Source organism: Melospiza georgiana, chromosome 5 (assembly GCF_028018845.1).
Source record: "Melospiza georgiana isolate bMelGeo1 chromosome 5, bMelGeo1.pri, whole genome shotgun sequence".
Lineage (NCBI taxonomy): Eukaryota > Metazoa > Chordata > Aves > Passeriformes > Passerellidae > Melospiza > Melospiza georgiana.
The window spans coordinates 46,725,456-46,738,682 of NC_080434.1; the positions used below are offsets into that span (position 1 = coordinate 46,725,456).

At 41.0% G+C, this 13,227-nt stretch overlaps 1 protein-coding gene across 7 annotated transcripts in view; it reads right to left on the minus strand.

The window, feature by feature from the left end:
* Window positions 1-13,227, minus strand: part of CRACD (capping protein inhibiting regulator of actin dynamics) — a 126,670-nt gene that overhangs the window by 25,608 nt on the left and 87,835 nt on the right. For all 7 annotated transcript variants that reach the window (XM_058025100.1, XM_058025103.1, XM_058025105.1 and 4 more), the window contains 2 exons: window positions 12,362-12,530; window positions 767-902 (listed from right to left, as the gene is read on the minus strand). In XM_058025100.1, the coding sequence (XP_057881083.1) occupies window positions 767-902; window positions 12,362-12,530 (305 nt within the window). The remainder of the gene's footprint in view (window positions 1-766; window positions 903-12,361; window positions 12,531-13,227) is intronic.

Sequence of the window (13,227 nt, forward strand, 5' to 3'; positions counted from 1 at the left end):
TGGTATTTTGCTAGTCATCTTCAGGGTAACAGCACTTGCACAGCATTAAAAATTCATCAGCATTTTGACAGGATATGTCAGCACCCTGAACAATAAAGTGCAACATGTTTCTGAAGGACAGCTCTCACAAGGTCTAGAAAAGCATAAAGCTGGGAATCTTACAGATATACAGGGAGTAAAGCAAAGATTAGTTCTAGCACTAATGGAAGAGAGTTCTGGAAAAGAAAGGAAAATGGATCATATAAGGCTCTTTAGAAGCAAATACCCAAATATGTTGTTTATGCTTTGGAGAGATAAACAAATCCACCTTCCATGAAAACCATTGAAAGTGCAGTGAGAAAAAGGAGGAAAAAAAAGTAATACATATAAACATATAATTAAATTGCTTTTGCAAAGAAGTCTTATTTTGCATGCCATTACCTGCCCTCAACACAACCTTCTTTTCTCTCATTACCACATTTGTAGGACTGAGGCATACAGATCAGGACATGCCAAAACCAGGAGCTCAATTCAGACGAGTCCTACAGGTGCAGATGTTTCTGCAGATATGTTTACAGCATCACTGCTGTACCTTTCAAGACCAAAACCTGGAATTTCTGCAGAATATTTGAATTACTTGCAATGGCTTTTGGCCAGAGAACTTAACATGGCTGAGAAACTCTCCCAAGGCTACAGGAAAAGCATCCCATCTTTATGCACATTTAACATGTTCTTGAGACCATTTTCCATCACATTTTAAATATTTTTCCCACTTGCAATTTCTTACCTGAAGAATTTTGACTTTTCCTAGAACGTTCTCCTGTGACATTGCTTGAATGGCCTGTTCACTCTCTGTTCTCCCATCAGGTATGAAAATACTGTCATGGGAAAAAGCTCGACTGCCCATAGAATAATGGGAGGATCTGTTAAAGAAAATGGTCAACAAGTAAGTAAGTGCTGCAATTCATTTATGAGAGTGACTCTTCATATCATAGTTGTCCTGCTGTATGGATTTCCCCCCCCACCTCTTGCCTTCTGCATAAAACCTTTGTACATTCTCAGTGGAGGGGTATCCAAACACACTTGGTTTTCAAAAGTTTAATGGAGGTGCACGATTCCTTTATATACAGTCTTCCTCCTTGGAAGGACCTAGAGTTGGGTGTTTTTAATATGAGTGTTGAGAAGTTCAACTGATTTTGCTTGTAAGCCTCAATTCTAACTGCTTCTTTCAGGATACAGACTAGATGGTGATGATGCACACCTTGCCAGACTGCATATCTAAGACAGTGCATTCATGCTTAGTGCCACAGCTTGGGAGTGACACACTGCCACTCCTGCTCAAAGAAAATGGCAGGTGCCAAGCAAAGGGAGATCTGTAACACAAAAAGAATTGTTACAGTGCAGGAAGCCACTTCCATAGAGCTGCCTCCTTTGGCTGATTACTCAGCGCTTCCTATGGCCATGAGCATGATGACACTGCCAATAAAAGGTTATCACCAAACTCCCAGACTGCCAAGAAGCTTGTTACACCAAGGTGTGTGTCCTTGATTAGCCACAAAGAGCAAGAAATGCCCGTGTGCTGCTGCTGCTAAACTGAGCACTGATGCCAAGGAGGAGGGTGTGTCACAAATGAACCTGTTATATGGCTCTGATTGAAGTCCACAGGCAAAGGCATGAAATAAAAAGGGGTTTAATTTACCAGAAATTATTCTAATGAATTTAATTGTAAGAAAACTTAGAATTAAAAAAAAAAAAAAAAAAAGGCTAGTAGTTTTGGGGGCACACTGAGGGAAAAATGTATCTGTTTGAAAGTCATGGTTTGTCTCACCTAGAATATCCCATGGTAGGTGAAAAGCCCATAATCTATAATCATGATAAAGCCACAATTTTAAAAACCAGAACAACTGCAAGGTCCGAAATCCCTCCTTTGAATAACCTGTTGGCAACCTTATAGAACCTAATTATAGTTTCAGAAAACAATCTGGAGGGGAAAAAATATAGTTTTGATACAGATCTGTCCAACACAACCTTCTACATATGATAAAAACATTATAAATAAGTATTTCAGCAAAAGCAAGGAAGATGATACTTCCAGAGAAAGACGTAAGTAAAAGAACAAAAAAGATTAGGTTTCACATATTTAAGATCAGTATATTAACTTTTCTGCCTTTTAAAATGTTCTAATTGTTCATGAAGTGTTCAAGATATTTCTATTCATACTTTGGAAACAAATAAGTTGGAAATGTATTTTTTACATTTTCATCTCATTTTTCCCTGAGGTATTTTAAGTAAAAACAATAATCTTTTCTTACAAAGGGAAAGTGTCATATATGGTTACATAACCCTGTTGAAAGTGATCAGATGATAGACTATTCTTGACTTTTATAACAGAATTTCTAGGAGGTAACCTGAAAATAACAGGATAAAAAGTCCCCCAAATCCTCTCCCTCTCTCTCATATATGCATAAAATACTTTTGCACTCACAAAATAATTAATCCACTTCTGGGGAAAGAACACACACAGTTCTCTGAATCGTTTAATCTTTCATACAATCACAGACTAACTGAAAAGCTTCTTTTCATCCAGATTAATATTTGAGCAACATGCTTAATTTGAAACAAACCAACAAACAAGCAGGCAAAGAGCTGGTCAATATTCCACAACACTTTTAGCCATGGAAGAAAAGGAACATTTAACTGATGCCATATTCTATGTTAGTTTTTTTTTTATAAAACCCACAACTCAATTGCCTCTGGCTGTTAAAGGTAGTACACCTTTAAAGTTTCTTTTAGAAACCTTTTATTAGAAACCATAAAATTATCTTTTTAAACTGCTTCTAAAAAGGTTTCTATACCAAATCACTGTGACTCAGTCAGAGCTGTGGGAAAATTGCATGGCAGTGAAATACCTCTGCCTTGCTTGGCCAGCCAGGAGTCAACCAGTGAAGCACAAGTTGAGAAGTGTCCCTTACACAGAGACAAATTCCTAGCAGGCCTGGAAACGAATGGCTTGACATGAAACAGAGTGAAAGTTGGCTTTTCTCATATAACTGTGTAGGTCTGTTTGAACTGAAAGCTCCAGAACTGCATTCCACAAGGTGGGAAGGACACACACAAAATCTGACAAACCAGCCCGTGGCAAGCCCTCCTGCACTTGCACTGTTCAGTGTGTGAGCCTGCTGCAGGTGCAGGAGACAAGGCCAGTGGGAACTGGTTGTTTGCTATTTACCTTTGAGCTGAGAGATCTGCTGAGAATGCAGGTCCAGGTCATATTGTTCTCCAGAGAGGATCCTCTCTCTAATATTTTTCCAGCTATGCTGTGGCTCCGATACTTGTGGCTTGGTCTCACAGCTACTCACTGTGCATACAACACCATTCACCCCTTTTGCAGTCCAGTGGGTTGGACTTCTCATACTTAAAATCAGACACCTCATGTATATTTGTGTTGTTTGTTACAACTAATTAGTAGGCAAGGGTTGCAATTCAGGCACCTAAGAGTTCAGTGACTTGTTTGGAAGCTGTTCATGACCTTACTAATGAATTGTTAATATTGAAGTTGGGAGCAGCCAACCTGCAGCTTTGAAACTGAAGAGAATTTGCCAGGAGTTCAAACCCCAAAACTGCAGTTGACCAACAGCAGGAATACTCTGACTGTAGGAATTGCCTGATAAAACCTGAATCTCTATGGAAGAAAAGAACAGCTGCTGAGGTCAGTTCTGGTGGACTGCCTGGGTGAAAATCTTCCCCACCCTGCTGCAGACCTGAGGACACTTTTAGGAATCTAGTCTCTCTTCCTGCCTGAAAACTTGCCAATATTTCATTTAAAGTCTCCTTTGGGGACACCAGTTCACACGAAGCAGCTTGGCAGCTCCATGTGACCTGCAGCCATAAGTACATCACCACTGAAAATCCAGCTCTGTCTTTGACAAGTGCCCCCAGTGGTACCAGTGGCAGGTTAGGACCGTGCTAAACATTTCCAGCATCTCCAGCATTCTCCCAAACACCAACTGCTCTCCCTCTCTCTTTCTCTTCCCTTGTTACAAGGCACACACAATTTTGTTTCATAACAAAAGGGAGGACAAGTATCTGAAAGGTTTGTTTCAGTTTTTGTTTTCTTGTTGACTTTGTAATACAACATACTCCAAATTGTCAGAACATGAAACAGTCACAAGAAACCCCACAGAGAATTAATGCCAGACTGCTCTCTACTCTATCCTTTCAAAATGCTTTGCAAATATGCTGAATATTTAAGAAGTGGGTGAATGAGCAATTCTGCTAGCCACATGTCCAATAACTGGTAAAAATAGTTAAAGAATTTTGTTTAAATATCTATGTAGGCTAAAGAACATCGGAAAAAAGATATTCACACATCATAGTAACCTAGTTTCTTTTACAGGCAAGTTTAAATAGCAGTTAAGGTGATTTCCAAGCCACTTGTACTTTCTGAAAGGTCTCTTATTTTACTCCCTTGGAGCCCACAATCCTTTCACATTTTCCCAGTTGTGAATTTGACAGATTATATCACAAAGGTCCTTTTTCCACTCCATTTTTCACTTTGCTCATGTTCCACTTTTGGAAAGACTGAATTTCTTTTAAGTCATAATACAGTATGAATAATTGAGTTTCCCTTGCTGCTACCCATCTCTGAAGTTTTTCTCAGAAGTCTTTATACAATAACATCCTCACAATTCACATTTACAGACTGTGCTCCCTTCAGTTAAAAGGAATATCAGGAATGTCAATATCAGGAGTGGATTTCAACAAATTCACAGCGTGACAGAGATATGGGCTACAGTCACAGCCTTAGCTGAAGGTATTACAGTTTCAAACTTCCATATCACTTCCAAGAGATGTGGGAAAACAGGGGCATCAGTTTATGAGCACTTCTGTTGATAATTCCAGTGATGACACTTCAGAGGCTGTTTGTGCTGAAAATAGTTGAATCATCATCTGACTCACTTTCAGAAACCTGACTAAATTACATGAATTATGGATGTGCTATATCAAAATACAAAGCACTTTTAACAAATCCTTGAACATGTTCTCTCTGAAGATGTGTTGCAACCCAAATACCATGTTCCAGTTTCAATTGCAATATACAAATTTTCAAAACTATTTTTTTCATACAGAAAGCAAAGTTAAATTCCATTTGCTCTTTATCTTTATCCATTACTCATTCTTGCTGAGGTGTCTCTGTGTGCTAAGAAACTCAGAGATGTGAAACAAATCTCTCCGAGTAGAATGTGACCACCCTGAGCCTACAGGAAAAGTCTTACTTCTGTGCCATGAAATGCAACAGAGACACTCTTTGGACCCTCCCTCAGCCATCTACTGCTATGGACCTATTTAGGATGTGATTTTCCATCAGTTCTAGGTACCTCAAGTCAGGACTGGGTGAGGTATCACACTTTCTTTATCCTCCTCTCTATGTGTTCCCATCATCTCTTTTGTGCCCTATTAGTGGTCATTGTTCACATGAAATCCCCCCAAAACATTGGAACTCAAAAGTCCACACAAATTCCTGGTTCAGCTGAGCAAATCCTGACACAAGTTTCCGTGCTAGCTGCATATCTGGAGAGCTGTTGGAAAGAGTCAGACACCAATCAACATTTACTGCAGTGAGTCTGCACCCTTGACTACACCAGAGCATGTGCAGGGTCACCACTCTTGCACAGAATGCAACATTATTGTATTGACACTGGTGGCTATGATAGTTTTAGACCCCATTTTTCTCCAGAGCTATTTCTTCTCTGAAAGACAAATGTGTGATCCTTTAAAAAGGGGAAGCTTTTCCAGAGAGGAGGACTGAGACCTCAGCTCTTATATAATCCCATGCTGGTGCATTACTGGAGTACGGAAATCTCACACCACCAGTTGCCTCTTTAGTGTGTCATAAATGTTCCTCCCACTCTGATATTAAAGAGTTAGAAATAGAAACTGGAAAATAAAGGGAAAGAATGAGTTGTTCTGTTCTTTTATGTTTATAGAGACTAAGTCCAAAAAACCCAGAGTCTCATGACTTTCGCTCTTGTAGATTTCCATTAGAAACCAATTCTGTAGTCATTAAAGATCAAAGTCAACTTTTTAACATAAAACCATTTTTAAACAATAAAAAATTTAAAAAGCATGCAAAGCAAGAACGAATTTGGTTTAGCCAGGTATTGACCCTTCATTGATCTCTTCAAAAGAAACTGAGAACCCCATCCCAGAATATTCCCTGAGGGAAATGACAAGTGCAGTGATAGGTTGCCTCTATTTGATGTTTTGTTTTAAGAAAGAAATCTGAATCAACATTTTGCATCTCCCATGAATGTCTCCAGGGAGCCAGAGACGAAAAACACAAATTGCATTTTCTATTAATTTCAGAGATGCATTAATACTGCAATAGAGGAAAATGGATTGTAATTCTGAGATATATTTTTAGTGTCCTCTTTTTCATCTGCTGGAAGGAGAGTTTTGGTTCTAACTCATGCCTGGATGGGGAATATTGTTCATGCTGCAAAATGATTCTGAGTTAGAGCTGTGTTCAGACAGCACATTACTTCATTGCATTAAAAAACCCATAAACATGGGCCTCACAGTCTGAACAGACAAAAGAGAGACTTTTCAACAGGGAATCTTGCTCATGAAGTAAACTTAGAGATAATTTCTGCATTCGTTCTAAATATATATTGATATCACCTTCAGGAACCATTGAATTTCAGGGCACTAACCCTGGGAAAATGGCACAGTCCCCCTGTTATGACCCATCTGAGTCCCACTGATGCCAACAACAAGCTGTGCAGCCAGGCTCAGAGTAGCCCTGCTCTTTTCAAAGATATCACACAGCATTATCTTAATGCAAAGCTCCATTCTGGTGTCATCAAGGGACCTGGAACCTATGGACTTACTGTAATTTTCTTTTTCTTAGAAGTAGAGATCAAGCCTAGCTTTAAGCATCTGATGCATCATGCTAATAATGTAACTAAAATTATTATAATTAGGGCCATAAAATTAACCGTGGGAAGTATCAAGGCCCTGAGTGCACTAACAAGCTCTAATCTCCCTGATCAGCCTCATCTGGAGCCTCCAGCTGCACACACAGGTCCAGGAGCTCTATTTAGGGTCACACTTGAGGCTTTGATCCCTGCCTGAGCCATGCTGGAGAAGTGTTGGTCTGCAGCTCAGACAAAACTGTGCCTGGTCATGGAGCCCTTTGATCCAGAGCTCAGTTTGCATTTTCCTGGCTTGCTCCTGGCCCTGCCTTCTCAGCTATGGAGCTGCAGCATGACCATGGACCCCTCCTGCTCTGGGATCCCCTTGGTGTCCTGCTTGCCCTCCCTGAGGGAGTGGCTCTGCCTTTCCTGCTGCCTGACAAGAAGGTAATTGGGTGGGACTGCACAGTTCTCAACAAATTAATTTCATGTAATCATTCATTAATTGTCTAATCTCAGAAAGTGTCAGCATGTGCAAAGAAAAACATCACCCTGGTTTACAGTAATTCTGCAAGTGGATCCTAATGCAGCTTGAGGATGTGAATAATTCAGCAGTTAGCATAAAAATATGCAGACTAGTAAAAGGAGCAGGACTCTAAACAGTCCAGCTTCCACATTTGACCTGACAATCCCCTGCATGTGACACTATTTTGTCAAATAGCAGCATATGTTTACACAAAATTTCCCCTGAAATATGGCAAAATGTACAGAAAAGGAAGTGAAAAGTCTACATTAGCCTTAACAGGAATAAGTGTTGTATAGAAACTGCATTTGGCTGATAAGGAAGGCAAGAAAGAGGAAATAAGACAGTACATTTTATTACAGGTGACAAATCTGTTTTATCCAGAGCCCAGCCCTAGACCTCACCAGCTGCAGAAAATTACAGTTGCCATGCAGAATCCTGAAAGGAAATGAAGTACATGATTATTAAGAGGGGAAGTGCAACAAAAACATCCAAAAGGGAGGCAAGGGAGAGGACAAGTGGGCAGGGAGACAGTCTAACCTTCAAGGAGAATACAGCAAGACAGCCTATGTGATAGAAGTGAAGACCAGAGTGAAAACAGTTCTGGGACTACTGAGGTGAAAATCAAGTTGGTCATAGTCAGGGCTGAGGACAAAAGACCAGTTAAAAAGGAGAAAAAAAGCAGCACCTGGTATAAAATGTCAGCACTTCCAGAAACACACTCTACTGTGGGGCTCTCATGATCATACACAAATTACAGGCAGCTTAGCACTCAAGCAGCAGCTGGAAAAACAAAAGGCAAGCTAAAGGCATTTACTGCAAATTTCTACTAAGTGATAAAATTGGAGCTAATAGGAAAAAGTTCTAGATCACACACCTGAGAAGAAAGCTTCTGGAGCACAAAGACTTCAGCAAGCCCATAATAGAAGGGAGGAAGTCAAAAGCTGAGGTGTCAAGAAAAGCTAAGGTCAGCAGAAATACTGAGTGTGATGTTAGCCTTATGTTCTCTCAAGACACCAGGAACCACTCCAGGAAGGCTTTCCCTTCTCCTCGGCTCTGGCCACATGCTCTGAGAACACATCAGAAATGGCCATTCATTGGGTGCTTGTGGCTCCTATTTCTGTGCTACTCAGCTGCAATGTAAATTACAAAAAGGGAGAAGCAATTCTTATTTCACCAAAACCTGTAATAAAATTTATTTTTAAAAGCCATGCAAATGGAAATGTGCAGTCATAACCTCTTCTGTTCTGGAACATCCTCAACACACCTCATAACCCAGAAATAAGAACCTTTTTCCAGGTGCTTGCATGTCAGCTGACACAAGTAAGGAAAATCCAAGCTTGTTTTTTGTCTTAAACAAAATTTCTTACAATGTCCCTATGTTGCTTTGCTCTGCTTGGGCTTGAAGAGATATTTGCTTAAATCAGAGCTCTGATGAGATGAAGTCTTAAGGAGAAGGTGGACACCAAACACCACAGCAACAAAACACTTGCACTGGAGTCAAGAAGGCACTCAAAATGAGGCACTTAGAAAGGAAATTAGGACTGGCAAATGCCAATTGCAGAAATACAGTTAATACAGTGGAAAAAAAGATAGCCAGTGTGTAAAAATTGGATGTGACAGAGAGAAAGCTTTTTGGGAGCTCTTTGAAACTCCAAGTAGGTAGACAGATCACTTTTTACTGTTGATCTAGAGTGCTTCACACAGAACTTCCCAATGCTGCAAGTAAAGGGGTCCCATTTTTGTGGCAGTCACTGTCAAGACACTGAAGTTTGCTCAGAGACTTTTTCCTGGAAGGTCAATGCTGTCACACTTGAGTCCTAAACACCTGACAGGTCTAATTCCAGGTCCTTTGAAATACTGCATTCAGCCTAAGGAGAGGTACTCTACTGTACCCCCAATAAGAGAAATTTAATTCCCCACTGCCTCTGCACATCAAGCCAGAATGACAAACTTTAGTAGGGCACTGTACAGGTACCCTTTCAGGTCTGTCTTCACAATGCTGGCTCAGAAGTTGAGTATTTGTCAACTGTGACAAAAAAGACAAGTATAACGTCTTTTAACATGCCAAATCATAGCCTCAGAACAGAAGCTTGTGGAGATTTCAGTGAAGCTCCACAAACTTGTGGAGATTCCTTGTAGTTAGTACTTCTATTTCCCAGCCCTTATGGTTAGGACAGAAAGTTAATGAATTCAGTTTTAACTTTATAAACTCAAGAAGGCAATATAGAAATGGAAAAGGAATTCCAGGCAGAGCAAGACAAATTGCAGCAGGAAACCTCCCACCTGGGTATTGCAAAATAACATAGATGAATAAAGAGGTTGAAGCGTGCATACATCAGGATACCAAGCAAGTTATTTGCATCTGATGAATCCAGGATGCAAGAAGGATGGACAGGCAGATCTCTCAGGTGCCTCCAACTCAGCTGGTCAATCTACACCACATGTAGATTACCTAAATTGCTCTGCTCCAGGCACATCTGCATCAGCCAGTCAGCACAGCCTCCATTAGAGATTCAGGTGTTAGCTGTGAGCAGGCTTGTAAGCCAATACAGCACTAGGTGAAATACTAGCTTAGGTCTTGGAAGCAATACAGATGTCTTCTTTAGCCTACACTCATTCATTTGCTTGTCTCTACCTTCCTGAAGCAGATGCCTCCCTTAATATATTTTCAAAACAACCATCTCCTCTCCCCAAAACAAAGCTAAATGTCCACAGGACACATCTGTAGATAACAAATTCTTGTGCAGGCTGAGGAAGAAATATAGCTTATTAAAAGAATGGGAACATCCCTGAGCTTTAACTGCAAAATTGGAACTTTTATTAAGTTTTTTTTCACTATACGCTTATTATAATTCCTTAATTCTTAAAGAATTAGAAGCAAATGGTTTTACAAAACTTCTCAGGATTTTGCTTATGTACATATACTACTGGTTATTTGTATTTGCTCTAGTCTGTTTCTGTATGAATAGGGGAAAGTATGGCAATGAATTTACTGTTAGATAACTTGTAAACAATGATGTGTATTATTTTAGTTAGCCTATCTCTGCACTCATTTCATAAATGTTTGAAATTACAGGAAAGGCTAAAAAATATAATTGATGGAAGACATGTTGAAAACAGACTGGAGTGGCAAAACTAGGTTCCCAAAGGAATCAAATGCACTGCACTGAACATTTACAACATGTTTGTTGTAAAATGAGTAATGTGGCAAAAACTACCTGCAAACTGAAAATTATCATCAAATCCCACCCACATTTGCACCACGAAAATGACAGGAAAAACAGAGCTGTGACTGAGTATTTCTAGCAGGCCAAAACTTCTGAGGAATCAGAGAAAGAAATGGTCCACTTCATGAGACATGGGACCCTTCACATTTACTAATCCTCTCTGATTTAAGTTGTACAGTCTGATTTTCCACCAGAAGCTAACTTTTAATGCTTTTGTTAATTAGAAAATGTAATAGGTTTAAAAATGCAAACATTTAACATTTTCAAACAAGGTCTGCCACACCTTCATGTCGCTGCTGAGGAATGGGACAAGTTCCCATATCACTGTTTGTTTCTGGGTGCAGCACTGCACTGTCAGCTATGCCAAGTGGGAAATGCCTGATAGTGAGATGATGCCATTTAGATTGCTTGTGAGGGAAAAGGCACTAAAACCTCCTCCAGTGGCCTGGCATTGTGCACTCAGCTAAAGCATCACAACAGTGTCAGTCACACCTCCAGCTGCAGCGTGGCTTTGTTCAGCACAGATTTTCTGAAAAAGTTGGGACGAGCAAAAGAGGTGTAGAAAACTACATCACAGAAACCAAAAGGAAACCTGGTACTCAAGGAATTTCACAGAATGGAATAAAAAACTCAGAGCTAAAAACTCACCCAAATAAATAATTTTTTAAATCATGTTTTCACAGACACCCTTAGGAATACTGCTCAGGGTGACACTTCTGATACACATTTCATTCTTGAGTAGAGGAATTTGGAATAGTTTTTTTACCCTTTCAGAGTTTTTTGTTACACTTCCAGATACATTTCCCAGTGCAATCAGTTCTTTTTCTTCCAAAACAGCAGGCTTTGATCAGGAGTCAGCTAACCTCTCTGAGATGAGCAGTTGGAAAGTGAAATAGGTGTTACTGACTCTAGTAGTTTTGCATCTGGTTTTGGGGCTTTGTTACTATTGGGGTAAGGGGTTTTCTCTTCGGGTTTTGTTTGTTTGGGTTTGTTTGGTTCAGGTTTTTTTCCTGTTCCTAGTTAGAGATTGCTGACTTGTTTACTCTGTACAACTTCTTACTCCCACCATCCCCACAGAAAATTCTTGTGCTGTCCTTCTGTCATCCTCCACTGTCATTGGAATATGATCTGATTTTCAGGAGTCTCTCTCCCCTCTCTCCCCTCTTCTACTCTACATTCAAACTGGTTCAAAATAAAATCTGTTTGTTGACCCCAATTACAGTGCAAAAGTTATTTGGGATAGAGCAAAAAAGGACATTTCTGTCCCAACCCAAAGATACCACCTTGCAGCAAAATGTATGCAATAAAGTATCTCTAACAGCCAGTCCAAGTTTCTCTTCTCCCAGTTTGAAAAACAGGGGTGCCATTAATACCTCTGCTCCGTGTTAAATCACAGAACTGGATTCAGATTCATCTCTGCTTCCCCCCGGGATTTCTGATTTGCAGAGCCCCTTAAAGCAGCGAGATTTTGAGCTCTGAAGGAGCAGGTGTCACATTCCGAGGAAGGAGAGATGCACACGCGTCAGAACAAGCAATGCACAAATCGCTGCCACTCGGCAGAGGGAGAACTGAGGTTTAGCCCCGCCAGAAGCCGGGGGAACACGCGGCGTGTCACAGTGCAGGGCTGGCAGCAGTGCGGGGCACGCACTCACCTCAATGCGGGGCACTCGCTCACCTCAGCCCGCCGCCCGGCTCCGTGCGGGGCACTCACTCACCTCAGCCCGCCGTCCGGCTCGCCATCCAAGGAGAAGGCGCCGTTGCAGATGCTGCCGAAGGAGTGGCTGGGCTTCAGCTTGGGCTCCTCGCACTCCGAGGCCGGCTCTCTCTTCTTCCTCTTGCCGAAGAGCTTCTTGAAAGGCTGGAACTTGCCTGCCTTTTTCTTGTCTGCAGACGACAAGAGAGAGCGGCGGGGCTGAGGGAGGCGGCCGGCAGCGGGCTCCGAGCCGGAGCGGGGTCAAAGAGCAGAGAGGCAGCAGCAGCCCGGAGCGGCCCGGCGCTCGCCATGGGAATGCCGGGCTGCAGCCTCCTCTGGACGCGTCACACTGACAAAGCAGCGTTCAAACCTCTGCTCTTGGCCCTAAGGATCTGCCGCCAAACGTTTGGATAATTTGGCGAAGCCAGAGTGTAACGCTGCAGTGGTTTTATATTTTATATCGCAGTTTTGACCATTTTACCAACAGACAAACGCTGCTTTGGTCACCTCCCTTTGGAAGGGGCTGGACCCTCTGCCTTGAATTGAAAGCAATAGAAAACAAACAGCTGTGTTTTAGTTATGTGGCCTCATAACTACTTATTTACAAGTTATACAAGTCAATTTACAAATAAACAAAGAGAAAAGGATAAATTTCGGTTGTTTTGTACTGGGTTACTTCAATAAACATCCAGCTTTATATCAGCAAAGTCAATACATTTCTCTGATTTTTTTACCCACAAGTAACTGAGGACAGAATTTGGCCGAGAATTTCTTCCTCGTGACACTGAAATTTTCAAAGCAACACCAATAAAAGCACAGCAAAACAACAGAACATATATGAAGACAGGAACAAGAAATAAAAAAAATTAACCAGGAAAAAAAACCAAC